The 19,343-nt window shown below is 42.8% G+C and overlaps 1 protein-coding gene across 3 annotated transcripts; it reads left to right on the forward strand.

The window, feature by feature from the left end:
* Positions 1–1,718: 1,718 nt before the first annotated feature.
* On the forward strand, positions 1,719–11,108 carry irf2b (interferon regulatory factor 2b; the record flags this gene model as incomplete). 3 transcript variants are annotated; one of them, XM_079167442.1, is made up of 9 exons in its annotated part: positions 1,719–1,859; positions 3,667–3,759; positions 3,853–3,952; positions 4,412–4,588; positions 4,687–4,733; positions 5,203–5,338; positions 5,884–6,036; positions 7,430–7,467; positions 8,088–11,108. In XM_079167442.1, the coding sequence occupies 8 exons, from the start codon at positions 3,673–3,675 to the stop codon at positions 8,343–8,345; spliced, it is 996 nt and encodes a 331-aa protein (XP_079023568.1). In that variant the 3' UTR covers positions 8,346–11,108. The 3 variants fall into 3 exon arrangements, with proteins under 3 accessions (XP_079023568.1, XP_079023569.1, XP_079023567.1); XM_079167443.1 differs by lacking the exon at positions 1,719–1,859 and adding an exon at positions 1,903–1,949; XM_079167441.1 differs by lacking the exon at positions 1,719–1,859 and having other exon boundaries at positions 3,655–3,759.
* Between the last annotated feature and the right edge of the window lie 8,235 nt (positions 11,109–19,343).

Below are 19,343 nucleotides of genomic sequence, written 5' to 3' on the forward strand. Positions count from 1 at the left end.
CAATACATTGAACATGGGTTATTTGTACACTACGTCTTGCTGTTAAAGTATTAATGTTGCTCTATTAGTTTATCAGACCCCTCCCCAGTCTAGGCTGCACGTGTGTGTGTGGGTGTCAGAGGGAGATAACCCTGACTCTGCTGGTCCAGATGGCTGCTACCTGACGTTCATAACGTCTTCCTGTCACCGTTTGCATATATTTAGTTCAAATAGCAGTGCTTTGTTCTTCATGTTGTGTTCCTGTACTGTACTATGGTTTCTCTTTGCTGTAAACAGAAAGGGCCATGTAGGGGGCAGACTGTGTTCATCTGAAGATGTAGGAAGGGTGCACGTTGCAGCTTGAATAGCTGCTTTGTGTGTTTTTTATTCTAAAGCTTTGGTTTTAACATCACTACAATAATACAAATTAATACACTTTCATTATTTTTACAAGCATATACAACCAATATTATCATTTACTATATATATGCAGATACAATTCTGTTTTTAATCATGTTAATCAATGGTGCAGTTTTGGTAAGTCTGCAAAACAACTTCCTAATGGAAACTTCTGTGTTCAGTGTAAAAATTGTACTTTGCTCGTCTTCTGAACCCACATTTCTAACTATTGGACATCTGTTCGGCGCAGGCAAATATAGTGGAAATCTGCACTTTCCGAATAGCAGCAGGTGGGCCGTCTAATCTCTCTCACACAGACACACACACACACACACACACACACACACACACACACACACACGCGCCTCAAGTTTCTTGTTTCGTTTCCAGCATCAGTCGCGTAGAAAAGGGTGGAGGGGACGAGGAGGGGAGGGGAAGGGGAGGAGGAGATACAGCAGAGGAAGTGAAAATGAAATCCAGCTCAAAGATCGTCTATGTTTGAGAAGAGGACTATTCAAAAGTGGGCATCCCTCAGCCCCCAAATGTGCCCCGCGGCTCTTTGACTACTGTAAATCCCACTTTTAGATGTTTACTCAACCTTACATATTTTGTTGGAATAACGGTGTACACGTAGAATATCATCGACTATGGTTCTCAACCGTATAAGTAGTGGTGTGGACAGTGGTGCACGGGGAAGATAAAAAAGGGAAACAATACTAAATGGTGTTACAGCAGCCGATTATGTCACATTTAGATCATAAAACAAATAATTTAAGGAAACTCAAAGAGCTATATCAGAAATAAAATTAAAAACAGCAATGACATAAATAAAAAATGACTAAAAACTATGAACATTGCCATACGATACAATATTGCGGTGGCAATGTGATTATTTCGAATTACAAAGAAGAGTATTGAGAGTAAATATTTGTAACAATTGTATTATCTATATAGGACACTGCTACACGGGGTAATTTAATTTAAATGTTGTATACACTTAGGGTGACTATAGTAACATCTGTCCAGGGACTACAAATAAAAAAAGCCTTCTTTCTGACATTAGTTTTAGTACTACTCTGTTAGTGTTTTCATCAATGTGCTAAATAAATAAACAAAGCACGAGAGGCGGCGCGCGGTGGCTGCATAGACGGCTCGGTTGGCTTTCGTGGCACCAAGAAATGAGAACCAGAGTGAGCCCTCTTCGTTCGGGCGCGCACGCGGCCAAGTGACTTCCGCGACGCCGCTCGGATCGACCCAAAGCGAGAGCACGAGAGCAGGAGGGGGATTTCCAGCTCGAGCCCCCACTTCCCGAACCAGCCGTTGTTTTGCTTTCGGTCTGGACACAGAAACAGAAATAAATGACGGCCACCCTTTTCCTTTTTTCTGCTTAAAACCACAAACAACTTAACTTGTCCGACTTCAGCGCCGCTTGTTATTCTGACAGCGGGACCGTGAGGCTGCAGGCCGTCCGGACTGAACAGGTAACATTTTTATTTCCGCATATTAACGCCGTTGTCTCGCGCTGGCACAGGCTTCCCACAGGACGACATGACGGCTCGCTAGCTCGACGTGTAAGTGAAAGTACTGCTGTAGTTTCTTCTCTGCGTTTGTTGACTAGCTACTGCATTTATTTTCACTTTTGCCTCGGCTCGTTTGTGGGTCAGCACGCTAGCAGACAAACGTGACCCCTTATCCAACTGAAGTACTAAATATACCTGTTACGAACATTTCCCAGAAGTCACAGCTAACATGCCTGGGACTTTTCGTTTTATTAATATTTGGTAACGTAGTATTAAAGGGAGTGTTTTTTTGTCAGTTTGACATTTAAAAGCGTTGTAGTTTTAACTGTTGTGTGAGGGAAACTGGTTTGGCTTGTAAACATTATTCATGCTGTATTCAGGTGTTCGTGCGTGTGTTAGTAAATCAGAGTGCTGTCAGAAGTATGTCATTTGAACTGCACCACAAGTAACGTGTCGCGTTCTGCAACTTAGACCTGTTTGAGTTCATTATTTACACAGCCTGCCTGCCGGTGCGATTTAACTACCTATTGAAAAAACAAACAGTACATGTGACTCATGCAATTAGACAAAAAAACGCATTGTTACATTTTAATATAACCAGCAGTGTTGCTCTGACACTGAGTTATTGAATTGTCCTCATGGTTTTCTTGCCGTTTGTTGCATTTTAACTATGTTTTTACTACTCCAGCTGAACAAACTTTCTCTCCAACAATTATAACTAACATACTGTACACTAGTTCTACTACCACCTCTTCAACCACAATGTTGGCCATGGTTATATAGAAGCTTGGACACTGTGGCTCATGAAAAAGGATCATATTTTGCACTTGATGCTGCGCCATGTCACCCTGTCTGACCTGTTGGGGAGCTCGCTCTCACTGGGCTGAGCAGACTTTGATCACACCAGACTGCAGAGATCATAACTCTGCTCTTAAATCAGACGTGGTGGGGTGGGTGGTGTTTCTGGCCCACTGTTTGAGATGAGCATGCTGCATTCGTTAACGTCTCTTACTTCTTCCTGCTGTCCACTCTCTTGTCTTCTAAAATGTGTCATTTAAGATTTAATGCGGCCAGACAAAGAGGGTCAATATGTGGACTGCACGGCTGCAGGAGCAGTCGAGATAGTGCGAGTTCACTGTGGTGGACTTGGCAGGAGTTTTATCTTTACGAGCACAGATAAAATGGATGGAACTCTCCCTTTTTTTTTTTTTTGCTCTCAAAGGATGATTGTATGAAATCTAACCTTAAAGGTGCAGCGTGTAGGATTAGGATTAGGCTGCATCTAGCGAGAGGTCACAGATGGCGACCAACTGAAACTTCTCCCATGTGAAAACATGAAGGGCCCTAGCTAGAGCCACTGTTTGGTTTGTCCTTTCCGGGCTACTGTAGAAACATGGCGGCGTGCTCCGTGCAGGGAAGACCTGCTCTGTATGAATATTAAGCTAACCGAAACACAAGCATTCTTATTTTTAGGTGAGCGTACACTAAAGAGTCATACTTATTAATATTCTATTCCGTTTCTGCCAAGAGAGCCCTGTGAATGCTACGCACTGTTCCTTTAAGTGGTTGCTTCCTCTCACGTTGGTTATATAGTCACATAGCCGTTATGTTTTCATATTTGTTTTGTTGTCTGTTCTAAATCCAACCCCTTTCTTTCATCTATTGAAAGTCATAATGTAGCAACTTTTGAAGAAAATACTTGTTGAATTTAAATGTAATCTGTCATCAAACATACAAAAGGTATTTATAATAAACAATGTGTTCACAGAATACAATGCCAGTAGAGAGAATGAGGATGAGGCCGTGGCTGGAGGAACAGATCGACTCCTGTCAGATACCAGGACTCAAATGGGTTAACAAAGTAAGTGTGTACACACACACACACACACACACACACACACACACACACGCTGATATAATATTTCAAGAGCTGACTCAATGTGAATGTCTCTAGGAAAAGCGAATCTTCCAGATCCCGTGGATGCATGCTGCGCGTCATGGCTGGGACCTGGAGAAAGATGCTCCGCTCTTCATGAGATGGGCCATACACACTGGTAACAGTTCCTCTGTTAGGAAGCACACAGTAAGAGTAGAAAGTCCCACAATGCCTTGCTGCATCAGTCGAGAGGAAAATGTTTTGAATAAGTCAGAAATAGTCAGTGGGAAATATAATTTATTTCAGGGAAGCAGCTCAAAGGAACCCACTTAGCAATCAGCTGGAGTGCCCAGACGCAGTTTGTAGGTGATGTAAATACTCACTAGCAATACTTAACTTACAATAGTTGTACAAAAGTGTTATGAGATTTACAAACTATTTATATTTTTTAATTGTTTGGGGGGGAAAAGGTTTGATGACACCCTAAAAATAAATCCCCAGCAGAATAGATGATTCATAATTGAATAATTCTGTGCCAGGAAGACGATTTTTGTAAAACTCTGTAGTAATACGTGTGATATTTAAAATGATGCATTTGGTCAATCTTCTGTGGTTGTCTGTCTCTGTGTGCATGCAGGTAAATACCAGCCAGGCATAGACCGTCCAGATCCCAAAACGTGGAAGGCGAACTTCCGCTGTGCCATGAACAGCCTCCCGGACATCGAGGAGGTGAAGGACAAAAGCATCAAAAAGGGAACCAATGCCTTCCGGGTCTATAAGATGCTCTCCTCCTCAGAGAGAAGCATGAAGAAAGGTGCGTTAACCATCACTGTTACACATTTGATCCAGATTTACTGAGGCTTTTAAATGGATTTCTGAAAACTGTGTGTTTCTGTCTGTATGTCCATTTAGGAAAGAAGAAGACGGACAAGGAGGGGAGGCCCAAGAAAAATAAAGAGGTAGACATACACATACATCCTCAAGGACTTGTTCACACGTGACACAACCTTCTTAAAGACATTTGATTGCTGCAGCAATATGAGGTTGTGTCCTGGTCTGGTCTCTGCTGTTTATAAGCTGTTTATAAGCCTCTCTTAGAAGTATATTGTTATAGCTAAATACCTGATGACAAACCATCAGCATGAAGCTTACTAATGTCTGTGCACTGGATCACTACATCCCTGCTCTTTGATTGGTTTCTCATCATCACAGTTGAAATGTAAAGACGTTGTTCTATCAGGGACCCTGTGTTTGAATGGACATGCGAGTACTGGATACAGAATGAACGTCTGTGTTCTAGCAGTTTACATGAACGGTTTTCTGCTCTGTATTTACTGCTGGTACAGGTGTTCTGCTCCACATCTGCTCCTGTAACAGTAAAGTCACTCTTCTTTTTGGACATAATTATCAATCGTTTGTCACCATCAGGTAGCTTCTCCATCTCCAGACAGGACTCTTTCTGTAGCCCATGGGGGACCTATTGACTACACCATGCAGGAAATCATCAAACTGGAAGTGATCAAAGAGGAACCACTGGAGTTCACCATGACGGACAGTGCCTCAGGTACCACACCAGCACTCTGCTTCATTCATGTAGTTCTGGGCTGTGTACAGTCGTACCTGGTTTTACATTCCTGCTTGGACGAGTTCACTCTAAACACAGACATGTTGCTAGTTACATTCTAATGTTCTGGCTGTCTGGTTGTTGAACGTTCACAGCACAATAACTAAATCATGCCCCAGAACATCCAGTGTCTGAAAACTGCTTTCCTATACTGGCAAGAGGAATGGTTTCCAATTAGTACTTATTATGATATGTATATACTGTATGTAGGTATATATATGTGTGTGTGTGTGTGTGTGTGTGTATATATGTGTATATACACACACACACATTATGAAATCAGTGTTTTGATTTTATAGCTCTTGAATAACTGCACGTAGGTGTTTGAGGTGTGTGAATAGCTGATGGAGATAACGTTATCTCATCAGTGGGTAGCTGTGTAACTAACACACACTTCAGATGTATCGATCAATAATTCATTTACAGCACTAGAGTGAATTCATGTGTTCAGCCTTTCATAACATATCGGGCGTGTGCATTCGCAGCCATTCACAGTTCAATAGAAGACCACATGATCGCCAGCGAGCAGCTGCCATTCGTCTGTCAGACCATCGAAGTGACCACTGAGAACGAAGAGCAGACTGTGAGCTCCTCCCACTCGTACCCGCTCCAGATCTCTCCTGTGTCTTCATGCGGCGGTGAGACGACACACACACGCACACACACGCACATCATGGTATACCACATCGTTGTTACGATGAGCAGCGTAAATAGGTTAGTTACATGGGAACCCCACTTCTGACCAGTTGTGCAGAGCAACCCTTTGAGAGCGTGGTGGTTACCGTACATACAAAGCAGCAGCTTTCTAGGACATGGTCAATGGTATGTGTGTGTGTGTTACAACACACCAGCCCAAATCAGTTCTTATTATCTGATGTGGATTATTAGTGTTCAGTTTTAATAGCGAGTTAAAAAACAACAACATCTGAACCACAATCAGATGGTGACCCCATGAACTGTGGACGTCTGACATCGTCCCCGATTACATCATCAACATGACGTGTGTGCGTCCTCGGCAGTACAGTCCCCAGATCGTATCTTTAGTGCGTCAAACAGCTGAATGTTGAAAACGACCAAAAGTCGTTGTGAAACAGAACAGACAATTAATGAAAGCAAACACTGATTTCATAAGACTTGTCAGTTTATGGAGTCATACAAAATATCTCCAAAAGAAAATAAATACATATATAATTCATATAAATAATAGAATAAATACAAAACTGTGGAAATATATAATTGGACAAATAACCAAATATAAAGGAATAATTACAATTATTTTAATTTATTTTCACATTCACTTGTTTGTTTATTATTGTTATATATTTCTGTATATATTGTATTTATATATCTGTATATATTTATTTTTATAAATAAAAATACATTTATTTTTCAGTATATTTAAAATCTCCATATTCTTATATAATGTAGCTTATTTATTTTCCCTATTCTTCTCCATATTGCTTTTGCTATGCCTTGAAGGAAACAAGCTGTCAATCAACTGCCTGTGGGCGGGCCAGTAAGCTCTGCACATGCAAATCTTGTTGCATGCGCAGTGTGAAAGTGTAGCAGTTTAAATATTTATATTAGCTTAATGATAATATAGTTAACAATAAGCAGGTACCACGTACAGGATGAAGGGACTGCTTCCTCTGTTAAAGAGATCCATAAGCACACATTTCCACCCTGAGAGCTGTTTATCTCACATCTCAATGTGTTTTCTTTTCTCTTCCCCAACCAGTCAGGCAGGCAGAGTGGCTTCTATCAGTCTACACCTGCAATCATTCCATCGGTCGCTCTTTGACTTTGTCTCTCACTTCTTTTTTCTCCATCGCTACAATGGCTTCAACAGCCAGGGTTCAGTTTAAAATCCTCCATGTTTCCCTTCTTTTCTTTGTTTTTATTCATTTACTCACTTCAACATCTATGTGATCAAAATAAGACTTTCCCTGAATACTAATTTGTTAACTGCTTATCCGTGCCTTTATTTATATATATATATATATATATATATATATTTCTTTATTTCTACAGGGAGCGACACAGACAGTGACACAGAGGACACCAAAGACGTGAGTCTTCCATTATACACACAAACACACGGAGAAGAGAGTGATGAATGAATCATTAACCGCTCTGATCTTCAGATAAACAGGTTTCTACCTGCTACAACCCTACCGCTGAAACAGGGTGTGAGTGAGTGAGTGAGCGAGCGAGAGTGTGTTCCTTCCTGTAATGTTGCGAGAGACTGAGAAAGGGGAGGGCCTTGTCAGGAACTGTGGCTGTCAAACATTAACAGTTTGATCTGAGGATGTCCTTTGCAGTACATTGTACCCACAGTGAACACACACACACACACACACACACACACACACTCTACCGTTATCAGTGGTAAGAGTACAGGGTTCTTATCTATGTTGTAATGTAGAAACATGTACTTACAATATGCTCTTAATAATAGCAGTCAATAAGAAATGCACTGATTGGCTCTTGGATACAGTAACATTGACACTTTAGACATGTAATGCATTTGAAAACAACAGCCTGTGAACATACAGCATACTGTTCCTGGATCACAGAGGGGCTGATTCAGCTCCATGCTATTGGTTGCGGTGGTGCTTTTAGCCTTTGTGGCTCTTGACTTTGTGCTTACGTACCTTTCCTCCTTCTCCCTTTGTCATCGTTTGAGCAGGGTGTCAGCACAGTCTGGAGGCCGGACTACAACACGTCAGTTCTCAGGGTTCCCACGTGTTCTCTACCCGGCATGGACAGCTTCGTCAGCACCAGCAAGCCCAACTTCAGGGTCACCAGCACGCGGGACCCGACCCCGCTCATCAGCTACCACACCGACGGCTGGACGCCGGACTACGGCCAGAACTCTCTCGCGTCGGCCAGCCACGAGATGCGCGCAAGCGTCATCATGAAGACCTCGGACGTGACTCCCTCCTGACCTCTGACCCCCGGGTGAGGGAGTGTCACCGCTGCTTCCAGGGCGTAGGAACGACAGAGAGACTTTGTTTTCTCCATCGGGGAGCCGCGTGCAGCCTGAACATGGCGACTGACAGAAACCTTTGATATTTTTGTAGCTTCCGTCTGGGCGACGGGTTCTCTCAGATTTCAGACTGACTGGTTGACCACTTTATTATCCTGCACCCGTCTGAGTGCGTGGGTCTGCAGGGTGTAAATGTTCTCATCTGTCACCGTGTGCAGGGGTAGAGTCATGTGTGCAGACATGTGGAAATCATAGTCGTCCCCGTCCACATCCGTTCTGGACTATGTGTATATAGATATATAAATATATCTATATACCTGGCCTTTTTAGAAACCATAATCAGTCACGTGTCACTGGTAGAGTGTGTCCTCTGCTGCTTTGTGCTAACACTTCAACATGCATTATGCCCAATCAGAGACTTTTGACACTTTTATGAAATGAAAGAAAATGTCTTTTAGTTGTTCTTTGAGTCAGTGTTGCCTTACGGTAGGTTTCAAACTACATCCTCACGCCCATCTGCTGGGTTGGGATCTTTAGACCGTATACGGTCTCCAATCAAACTAATGGTTCCTCATTGTTCATCATAGGAAGGTTTTTTTTGTATTTACTTTAATTTGATTTTAACAAATCTCACCTCCTAAAATTGCCAGATTCAGCCACAACGTCATCTACATGTACTCACCATGAAGTATTAGAACAGATCGCCTGCCAACTCCGAGCAGTGTCAGCGTGACACGTGGCACTACTCGCTCTACTGGCGCACGCCGACGGAACAAACAAAGCAACCAACGCTGTCGGCAGACCAGCAGCGAGTTGCAAGAAGAATCAAAAGGCAGCGCTGTTTTCTAGAGAAAGATTGACAATCACCCTGGAGCCCTCGACGGCCCCTGCAGTCTGTCTGTCTGGAGAACCTCAGGACAACGTAACCCGCCAACACACAGACGGACGGACGGAGAGCAAGACAGACTCACTGACGAGACGGACGGACAGACTGTGAACAATGCATCCTTGTGTTCGCTTCTCCTCGGCCTCCTGCCGTTAATAATGTACATAGCTCATATGTATGTAAGCCCGCAAGCCGCTTCAGCACCTTACGGACAGCACTTGTGTGTGTGTGAGAGTGTGTGTGTGTGTGTGTGTGTGTGAGAGAGCGAGAGAAAAGTTCCTATAGAAGATGTGTGCCTTTGACAGAGTGTGGCTACCTGTGCTTTAGTCTGCTACATGCAGGAAGCTGTCAGGAATTTCGTCTGTGGCTCGAGACAGCAGCGCTTTATTTGGGAGCGAGGAGGAGTCTTTGTGCACGAGTGTCGACCTGGCTGATTGGGTTTCAACATGACAAACATCCTCATATATGTTGGAGTTGGGTTTAGAGGAAGGAGACTAAATCTCAGGGTTTCAGACGTCCACCGTAACTTGAGCAGCAGCAGCAAGCGAAGTGCAATCCCGCACATTTGAAGTGAACGTCTCGCTGCGATAGCGAGGAACAGGGAAGTGTGTTCTGGAGAGGCTCCTCGGAGGGTCATCAGCTGTTTAGAAGTGGAACTTATCTCTTCTTCCCGTTTCCCAGTTGACTCTAGCGCACGGATGTCTCAGTCCAAGTCTTCCCTCGCGTCGCTTAATTCTCTCTAGTTCAGAGCACAGTAGCCACGCGCCTTAATCTACTTTAGTCTTTAAAGGTATTCAGTTCTTTGAGGCCTTAAATGCAAACGTATGCACAGAATGATGCAAAATGGAAGATATTCGATGTTTGTTGTCTGTTTTTACAAGGTATTATTAAAGCAAGCTGGGTGGTTCTCAATGTTGCTTAGCAACATGAATTTATGTAAAAAAAAAGAAAGGAAAAAAAGCACCATGAAATGTAGTGTTAAGTTATGACCTCCGAGTGTATCAGAAAAGCTACTTGTGTTAGCAGCTAGCAGGCTAAAGCACAGTCCTCGCTCCAAACAGGAAGACGATAGGAATCCAGAAGAAACCACTAGAGAGACGTACACTGGAGCTCGTTACTGTGGCCGTGGAGCCGTGGAAGAACCAAAGGGGTTTGACATCGCTTTACCAAATGTTTCTCTCCATGTTCCACTTCTTCATAGTTTATGATGCTAATCCTTTTGTCATCACCTAGTAACCCATGCATTTTTATCCTTATGTTTTTAAAATCTTTGGCAATGATGTCATGGTGATCACATCCTCCCTGAAGGCGATGTTTAAAAAGTGACCGTTGGTCACCACAACCCTGTAGTCGAAGCTCAAGACGCTGTTCATAGTTTGTGAAACTCAAAATGTGCCTGATTACTAAACGCTTTAAGTGTCGCTCTGCATCCAAACAGCATGGTCCACGTTAGGCCTTTAAACCAGAGCCAGTGTTTTTAGGATTTAGTATTCTGACCCCCTCTGTAATTCACTTTGCCTCAAAAGCCCGACCGCTTTAACAGAAAGAGGTCTCGCAAGGAATCACTCAAGTGCACTTACAACGATGTGTCATGTATGTAAAAGGAATGTCGCTGCAGCCAAAGGTTGATGCTGACGAGATGTAACGCTGTTGTCGGGGGGGTGAAAAGTGTCCGATCGTGTAGTTCCAGCCTGCTTTAGCTTTAGCCGAGGTGTGTCTCAAAGGAAGATGTCACATTCTTTGTCGCCGCGACGCGTCTCCACTGTTCTCTGTACGCAATGAAAACTACTTGTGAATCAACATGTAAATCTGAATAAAGACTGTTTTTCTATTTATTCTGAGGCCTCTGTGCTTTATGACTGGCCAGAGATCAGAGTCCAGCTTTATGGCTCATGAGACACTCTGAGAACTTGTACACCTGTTGAGGAAACAAATGTCCGTGTTAAAGACGTATTTCCTTACTGGAATAAAGAATGAGGATAGAGCTCAGCTCTCGTTCGACGTTAAAAACAAAGCCTTGTGTCTAAGGTGTGGAGGTTAGTGCGTGGAATGAAGGGGCTGTGTGTTCTGAGTGTGTGTGGTTTGTCTTTCTGTCAGAGCAGATGTCTCCTCGTTCCACACACGGCTCACTCCGGTCTAACCGAAGCACTCCTCTGCTGTTTCAGTTTCTGTTGCTGTTCTCGGTTCTCACTCCACTTCCTGTTTGCCTCTGAGGCCTCCGAGGATGGCTCGCCAGTTGCCTTGGCGACTGCCGACCTCATGCCATTAGTCATAGTAAACAGTCTGTGTTTTATATGGTGTGTGCGTGTGTGTGTGTGTGTGTATATATCTGCTGTGTTATGCTCTCCTTCACAAGCTCCTTTGTATCCACATGCCTCCTAATCTGCAGTCTTCTGGACCACAAACAGGAACTCATGTCAGAAAGTCCCTCTGCTTTCTATTCCCTCTGGCACGACTTCTTCAAACGTGCTACTTTAAACAGAAGAGTTTCTCAGTGGACAATGTCACAGTTGATCCTCTTTGTGTTTTTATCTTGTCATTGTGCAGCTCTGCGTTGCACAATGACAATAAACCAACATTGAACCTTGAGTTATCTCGATAGCGAGCTCTGCAAAACCAAGTCCTCGGCTTTCATTATCAGGGGAAAAAACTTAAACACTTTAACAAAATACAATTTCAGGACAAATTTAGCCACAGATAGGATTTAGTCATAATTCCATATTCTATGTAATGGATTAGATTGGTCGGTAAACTAGTCTGCAAACAGAGCAGGAGTCAGCTCTGTGGTGACGTCTCACTCCTGACATCTAGTGTCCAGAATTCAAACTGCAGCTTCATTTCTGTTATAAGTGGAGGACAGGAGGGCTGCACTTAACTTTAGAGTTAGACTTGAGACTAGAACAAGTGCCTGATGGGGTATTTTAACAAATGTGTTTGTGCCAAAGGAGGAACAGTGCCTTTACATATAAAATAGAGTGCAATAAGTTTATGAAGTCATATATATGAATAGAGTAAACTTTAGCTTTACATAAACATCTTAAAACGAGATGAAAAAATCTTCAGACATTTGACAACATGGCATCTTAAAAAAAAGACTCTAAGAAGTTATTGAGATGGATGTAACAATGAACATGTATACAAAAAATTTTAAATCTGAGGTTGTTTTTTTTTGTAAGATTAGTTAAATGACAGCCAGTAACACATGTCGATGGTTTATAAGAGAGGGTTTAGTGGTAGGCCAACTGAGTAACCCGGAAATGTAAATGCATTAACACGACGATAAATAAAACCCTGTGTCCCTGCTGTTATTTAACATTGTAATATAATTCAATACATTTAAAAAAATAAAAACAATACAATTTAGAGTTGGATCTCAAGCCAATGTGTTTGGCTTGAGATGCCGCTAACGTGGGGATAGCTCCACATTTGTGGTGTCGGTGGTGTGGTGAAAACGACAATGCGCATGCCCGGAGCCTTAGGTAATGAAGGGGGATGACACACCTGCCGCTCGTCACCTGTTTGATTGGCTATTTGCCGAGAACTGTTGTAATTTGCTCGTAATGGCAGAAGGTAGTGTTTCTTGTAAAGAAAAGAAAAGAAAAAGTGTGGTCACCATAAAGTGGATTATCTTCTGCAGCACACTTTTGAAAGTCTGCCTCTTAAATGTTAAAGTGAGAGTAAACACTTTAAACCAAACCTCTGGTAAAAGACAATCTCATTTAACGTGCGGTGGGTTTCCAGAAGGGAGATAAAAGGCTGACTGCTAGCTTAACAGAAGACACGCATTTATGGTGTTATTGTGAAAGGATTGGCAAACATGAAAACAACACGGTTAAACCGAGCGACCCAAATGAACAGCGCGTCCATACGGTGCAAGGAGAACAGGAGATGGAGTGAAAGCTACGTGTTTTAACTGTAAGGGGGGGGGGGGGGGGGGGGGGTGAAACACGTGAGAGATGTGTGTGTTGAATTTGTTATCTAGACTGAACACTGTTGTATATTCATTGTTTTTCTTTACCTTTCATGAGGAAGTCATTTTATACTGTAATGTGTGTAATATCGAAAGCGGACAGCAGATGTCGCCATCTCACCACCGGAGCCTTGTCCGTGCATTGGATTCAGCGTCCTTGTCAAGACGAGAGAAGAGTGTAACGCAGTAAACGGGCCCCTCATTAAGACGTTTGTTTGAACTGTATTTCAGGTCTTTTCCCGCCATCACACGCTGACGGGAGGGCAACAAACAGCTTATCAAAATGTAAACATTTCTGGTTTTGCATTTGGTATGTGCACTATAGGACGGGTATCGTTTGAATTTTATCGATACTAGTACTATTATCGATACTGCTTATCGCTTCTTTTTGATTATTTTGTGAGAATAAAAAGACAATTAAATAAAAAAGAATCAACATTGCTTTATTATTCTTTTGTTAACAAATTGTCTTTCTTGAACATTGTTGGGCTGAGGCTGCAGGCATTGAAATAGTATGGTCAACAATCTACACAAATACGCTCAGCCAAACCATTAGCTGAGCGATTAGCTTTCATTTATCAGCCTTGTTCTTATTACCAAACTCCGTATTGCATCGCTAACATTAGCTGCAGTGGACGAGGGTGGACGGCTCCTCGACAAACAGTAGAAAACTGAGCATTTCTGCACATGAATGTCTCTAAATGTTTTGATAGCCTGCTGGTGTTACCTCCCTCACTTGTGAGGGTTTTATTGCTTCTGAGATGACAGTTCTCAGCATCTACTGAAGTCAAATGTAGCCACACTTTGGATCTTTTTCTTCTCTCTGCCATTATGTGGGTCTCACGCTGTTCTGAGCTGGTGTGTGTATGTCAGAGTAAAGAAGAACTCATCCCTTCGTGCAAAGACGAGAAGGTTAGGAGGGGATACAAGTAGGAGAGGTGACCTGAGGTCAGGGAGCTGACAGCCAAGATGTTGAGGACATGAAATGTAATCATTTCTTCAATCCACCTCGCGGTCTGAGATGTGTTACGGCTCAGCCACAGATGGGGAGCAGGAGGAGTCTTCCATATCTGCTACATATGCTGGCATGACATAGTGGTCATATTGCATGTCACACCATATTTTGGAATCATTTTCTTTCACAGCAGTGCACACAATATGGCCGGATTTGCATTTTTGTTCTATAACGTAGCAAAGGCACAGATGTATACGACCACACGTAGGGGGGTTGTGTTATGCGTTTAAGAGTCAAGTAATCTCTTTTCTTCGGTTTGGTGAGGCCTTAAATGTGCTCAGAGGGCTGCACGACTAACAAATAACAGCGTGTTCCTCTCCGAATTACGGGTACGATGTGCCGCTCCGATATGATGAAGGATAATGGAGAAAACCTTGCATGCTCGAGCAATTCGAGGGCAAAAATAATTTTCTCGAGATCTTAGAAGTAAGTGGTGCAGTGCACCTCTCACTTTTCTGTCAAACAGGGACCTTCGTGGCTTTTAGAGTGTGTGTGTGTGTGTGTGTGTGTGTAACTCTTTTTCTAAAGAAGCACCGAGACATTGAGTGTGCCGGCTGCTGGACGTTCAAAACATTCAGACATTAGCTCAAAGTGCCGTGTGTGCTTTTCTTTCCAGGCTCGTAACAGCAGGCCAAGAAAGGAAGACATATTTTATGAAACCTGGATAATCTCATTGCATTGTGACAAACACTAGTCATGGCCAGAGTAATAGTTGGGCAAAACAATCAGCTGTTATGCCCCTGTAGACTCCAAGTTCCTGTTATGTACAGACTTAACATAGCAGCTCTGTTATATGCTCAAAGACCCAGAGATCCACCAGTACCAACTAGTCCTACACATTCAACAACAACAAAAACTGTTTTTGTAACTGCTCTTTGCGGTCATTGTTAAAAAAAACGTCACCCGACTTCCTTCTTGTCTCTCGCCACCAGCAGCACTTCTCCTCTAAGCGGCATCGTGCTGAAAGAATAATATTCATGATCTGTGCAACAAGTCGTCAGATACCGACGCTTGGTCAGTGGTCCTATATACTTCAAACTAGGTTCCTCTCTGGAGTCCATTTTGGATGTGTCAGGGACGGCGTGTCAGTTTCCGGCTCGTTACATGCACAGGGTCTTTTCAAAATAAACTCCCATGTTCACAGGAAAAACAGTTTAACCTTGTTACATACATAGTCTTTTCAGAATAAACTTTGTGTTCACAGGAAATGCACAACTTCTGCTCGTTACATGCATATAGTCTCTTTTAAAAATAAACATGTGTTCACAGGAAACGCAGTCTCTGCTCATTACATAGTATTTTCAAAATAAACATTCATTTTCAAAATAAAAGTCTGTTTTCAGGAAACGTATAGTTTCTGCTCGTTATATGCATAGTCTTTTCAAAATAAAGTTCTGTGTTCACAGGAAACGCACAGTTTCTGCTCGTTACATTCATTGAGTCTTTTCAAAATAAAGTTTTGTGTTCACAGAAAATGTACAGTTTCCGCTTGTTACATGGAGAGTTTCTTTTCAATATGAACTTCTAATGTAGGCATACCTAATTTTTCGGTTTACTTGTGCAAAACTACTTGGTTAGGCTCTGGAAAAGATTGTAAAATAAGTTTGTTTCTTACGTAATCTAAGCAGCATATGTCTGTTACGTAACTGGCATTAGTTAAATCCGTAAATTGCGTAACAAAACTAAGGTAAAGTACTGTGTTCGTTTTACTCATCCCACCCGCCCTGCAGCGACTCTCACTCTGTATACCACATCAGTTGCTCTGACCGTCTCATACTGACGCTGATGGCTTTACATTGGAGTAAGTTGAAAGCCCGGTGCGTCTCATACAGACACTATGGGGTGCACTGACCAAATGTCGGTATTTGACGAGTTGGGAGTGAGAACAGGTTGGATTTGTAAGATGGTATAGTAACCAGGCATTTCTGAAGAATAATTGTGTTCAATAAAGAAAATCAACAGGAATGACTGAGAAGGTTAATAGACAAGTGAAACAAAGTTGACAAAGACGAGATACAGAATTGTAAACCAGTACACGTGTAACAACCCGAGCTCAGGGGGAGGCAACATGGAGGAGGCAACATAGTTCAGTTATTAAGTAAATTCAATAAACACGTGGTGTTGGAAGGGGAAAGGCCTTTTTAAAGCTTTGTCGGTTGCCACTGATTGGTCAGAAACAAAGGACGAGAACAGATCGGTATACTTGCACACTACAGGATTTACCAACTTCATCATTTTGCTACAAATACAACACTGTAGTTACAGGGTCTGGGAGGGTTTCCCCATACGTTTGCTGCTTTGAATCCACTTTTGCAAAGTTGTACAGTAGGACAATCCTTTACTCGTTTCAATGCCCACCTCTTCAAATAGAATACACACAAACGTTAGTGAGATTGTCCTTTAACACTAAATCCTTCCTGTAGTACGTGTCACCTACTGTACTGCTAGTGGCCAGCAGATGGCACTGTAACACCATTTATCAACCAAGCCCCTCGGCTCTCTCGCCTTGTCGTCTCCCACCAGAGAAACTTCTGTAGCATTCTATGGAAACACATTTATTGGCTTTAATGTCCTGGCAAAGCCTCAAACTGATGCAGTTTATAAAAACATAAACAGAATATAATATATTTGTATGTGTCTGGTAGTTTAAAAATGGATGTTTTAATGGGAAACAGCTGTTTTCTTTTACCTATGATTTCGGCCCAAACATGTCAATTTTGAGAATCAACAAATTCGGTTTAATTAGACTTTCACACTTTGCTTTAAAGTGCTTTTCTGCCCTTTTCATACCCATTTCATCCATTAATGAAATATCACAACAGAAATAATGTTTGAAGAAGTAAAAAAAAAGTGCAGAGGCTCTTCAGGAATGCACTCGCACGCCAAAAACAAAAACAAATCAGTGAATCAGAGATTCCTCGTGCTGTGCCGAATGGGAGGCTCATTCATTTGTCATGAGAGGATCCTCTGAAACCAGCGGGTCACACAGAACGTGCTGCACTGGATCATCAATGCACAAAGTAAATCCATAGATGGTCGGTTATTAGCCCTCAGTGACTCCACAGCAACACATGTCTTGGCATACACACACACGAGAGAGCGAGACAGAGAGAGAGAGAGAGAGAGAGAGAGAGCGAGAGAGAGAGAGCGAGAGAGAGAGAGAGAGAAAACAGACGGGAGAGAGAGAAAGTGTCACAGAGGGCCGAGTTAAATGACATTAATGATGCATCGGTGTGAAGTGGCTGTGAATCTCTCTCTCCCTCTCTCTCTAACTTGTTACCATGGTTGCTGCTGCTGACATCCTGATCGCAGAGCGCAGATAATGAAGTCAGGTGTGTGTGTGTGTGTGTGTGTGTGTGTGTGTGTGTGTGTGCAGGAGAGTCAGAGTCAGAGTCAGCAGAGAATTGGGACTTCACAGTGCATGTGTGTGTGTGTGTGTGTGTGTGTACGCTAGCTTGAAAAGTCTGCATGGAAAGAATAAAAAGGGAATAACCAAACTCCAGATATAAATATGAAGCCAGACACAAATAAAGGTCGACGAAGGTTTACACACACACACACACACACGCATACACACACACGGGGCGAGAGAGACAGAGAGAGAGAGGCCGGGCGAGGTACTGTAAATAGTAATAAGTAGAGCACTGAATTGATGGCCGTATGAATTAATGTGAGTTACCTTGGCAACCACAGCTTGTGAAAATGAGATACAAAGAAAACACGGGCTGGGAGGAGAGAGGGAGAGACGGAGACGCAACAACAGACCGAGAGGAAAACAGAAAAGTCCAGTAATTCAAACACATCAGGACAAAGATGAACAGCTTGTCTCTCTGTGACCCGCCGAGCTGCATGTGAGCGCTTCAGGTCGTGATGACTGAGGTTCAGGCGATGCTCAGATCACATCGTCAGTGTTTTCTAGAGCGGCCTCCTGATCTGTCGTTGTGGTCTCATTTTGATTTGATGTCTTTAGTGGATTAGTCGTTTTTTTTATGCTGAATGATTTATTTCCAAGTAACTTAAAATCACACTTTTGGTAAACACGACCTTCAAAGTGGTGCTTTTGTGTGATTCTGTGCAGAGAAACTCAGCTTTACAGGTCTGTTGATTGAATCAAGTGATCCATTAGTGGGCAGCATCCTATGAGTGGTAGCAGACTGTACTTCTTGGTGGAGGGTTGCTCGAGCTTTTTCCACCTTCTTGATACTTAGCACTGGTTGCTGTTTTTACTCTTGTGCTTTCTCGTCATAGATTTTAACCGTTTATTGCAACAAACGGACCTACAGTTCGACTTGATGCTGTTGGCTCCGCTCCAAGCAACAACCCCCCCCCCCCAAGGGTTTACAGGGATGAGCCAGAAGTACATTTTTTTAACAACATTTCAACCATGCCATGCAAGATGAACTCTGAACTAGAAAGGGTGGAGGAGGCAAAGCTTTGCCAGCATACGGTCTGTAACAGCGTAGGATAGAACGACAGAGAAACACGTCTGCGTGTCAGTATCGGTGTCTGAGCAGAGTGCAGCAGCAACACAGTAATGCTCTGTTGACGCTGTCACACGTCTCCTCCACTGATGTTAGTCCCCGCTGCACGTTGAGAATAATGAAAGGATTATTCAATCAGGTTTTTCTTCAAAGTACCTCATGCTGTGGTTGCTCCTTTCTCACATATTCACACTGTCATATTTGCGAGTCAAGTCAACCTTTTTACATGGAATGAAAAGAGCTGCAATCTCGAGCACTTCACTGCGTGTCACCGTGCAGTACATCTTCATCACGGAGAGAAGAAATCAAACGATTCATCCGTTATGTTTGTCTGAAAACGACAACACACACGGCATTGGCTTTAGATTGACATGAAATAAAGTTTGTAGGACGCCGAGACTTTCTGCCAACATGCCTCCAATCGACCGACTACTGAAGAGAAAAGCGTGTTTGAGATTTCCTGCTGAAATGAAAAAAACGAGAGGACATCGAACACAAAGATTGGATTTGTGTGTGTGTGTGTGTGTGTGTGTGTGTGTGTGTGTGTGTGTAAACAAGCTGTTGTACATATATTTATATATTTGCGCACGTGTACTCTCTATGG

The sequence above is a fragment of the Pholis gunnellus genome (assembly GCF_910591455.1).
Source record: "Pholis gunnellus genome assembly, chromosome: 10".
Lineage (NCBI taxonomy): Eukaryota > Metazoa > Chordata > Actinopteri > Perciformes > Pholidae > Pholis > Pholis gunnellus.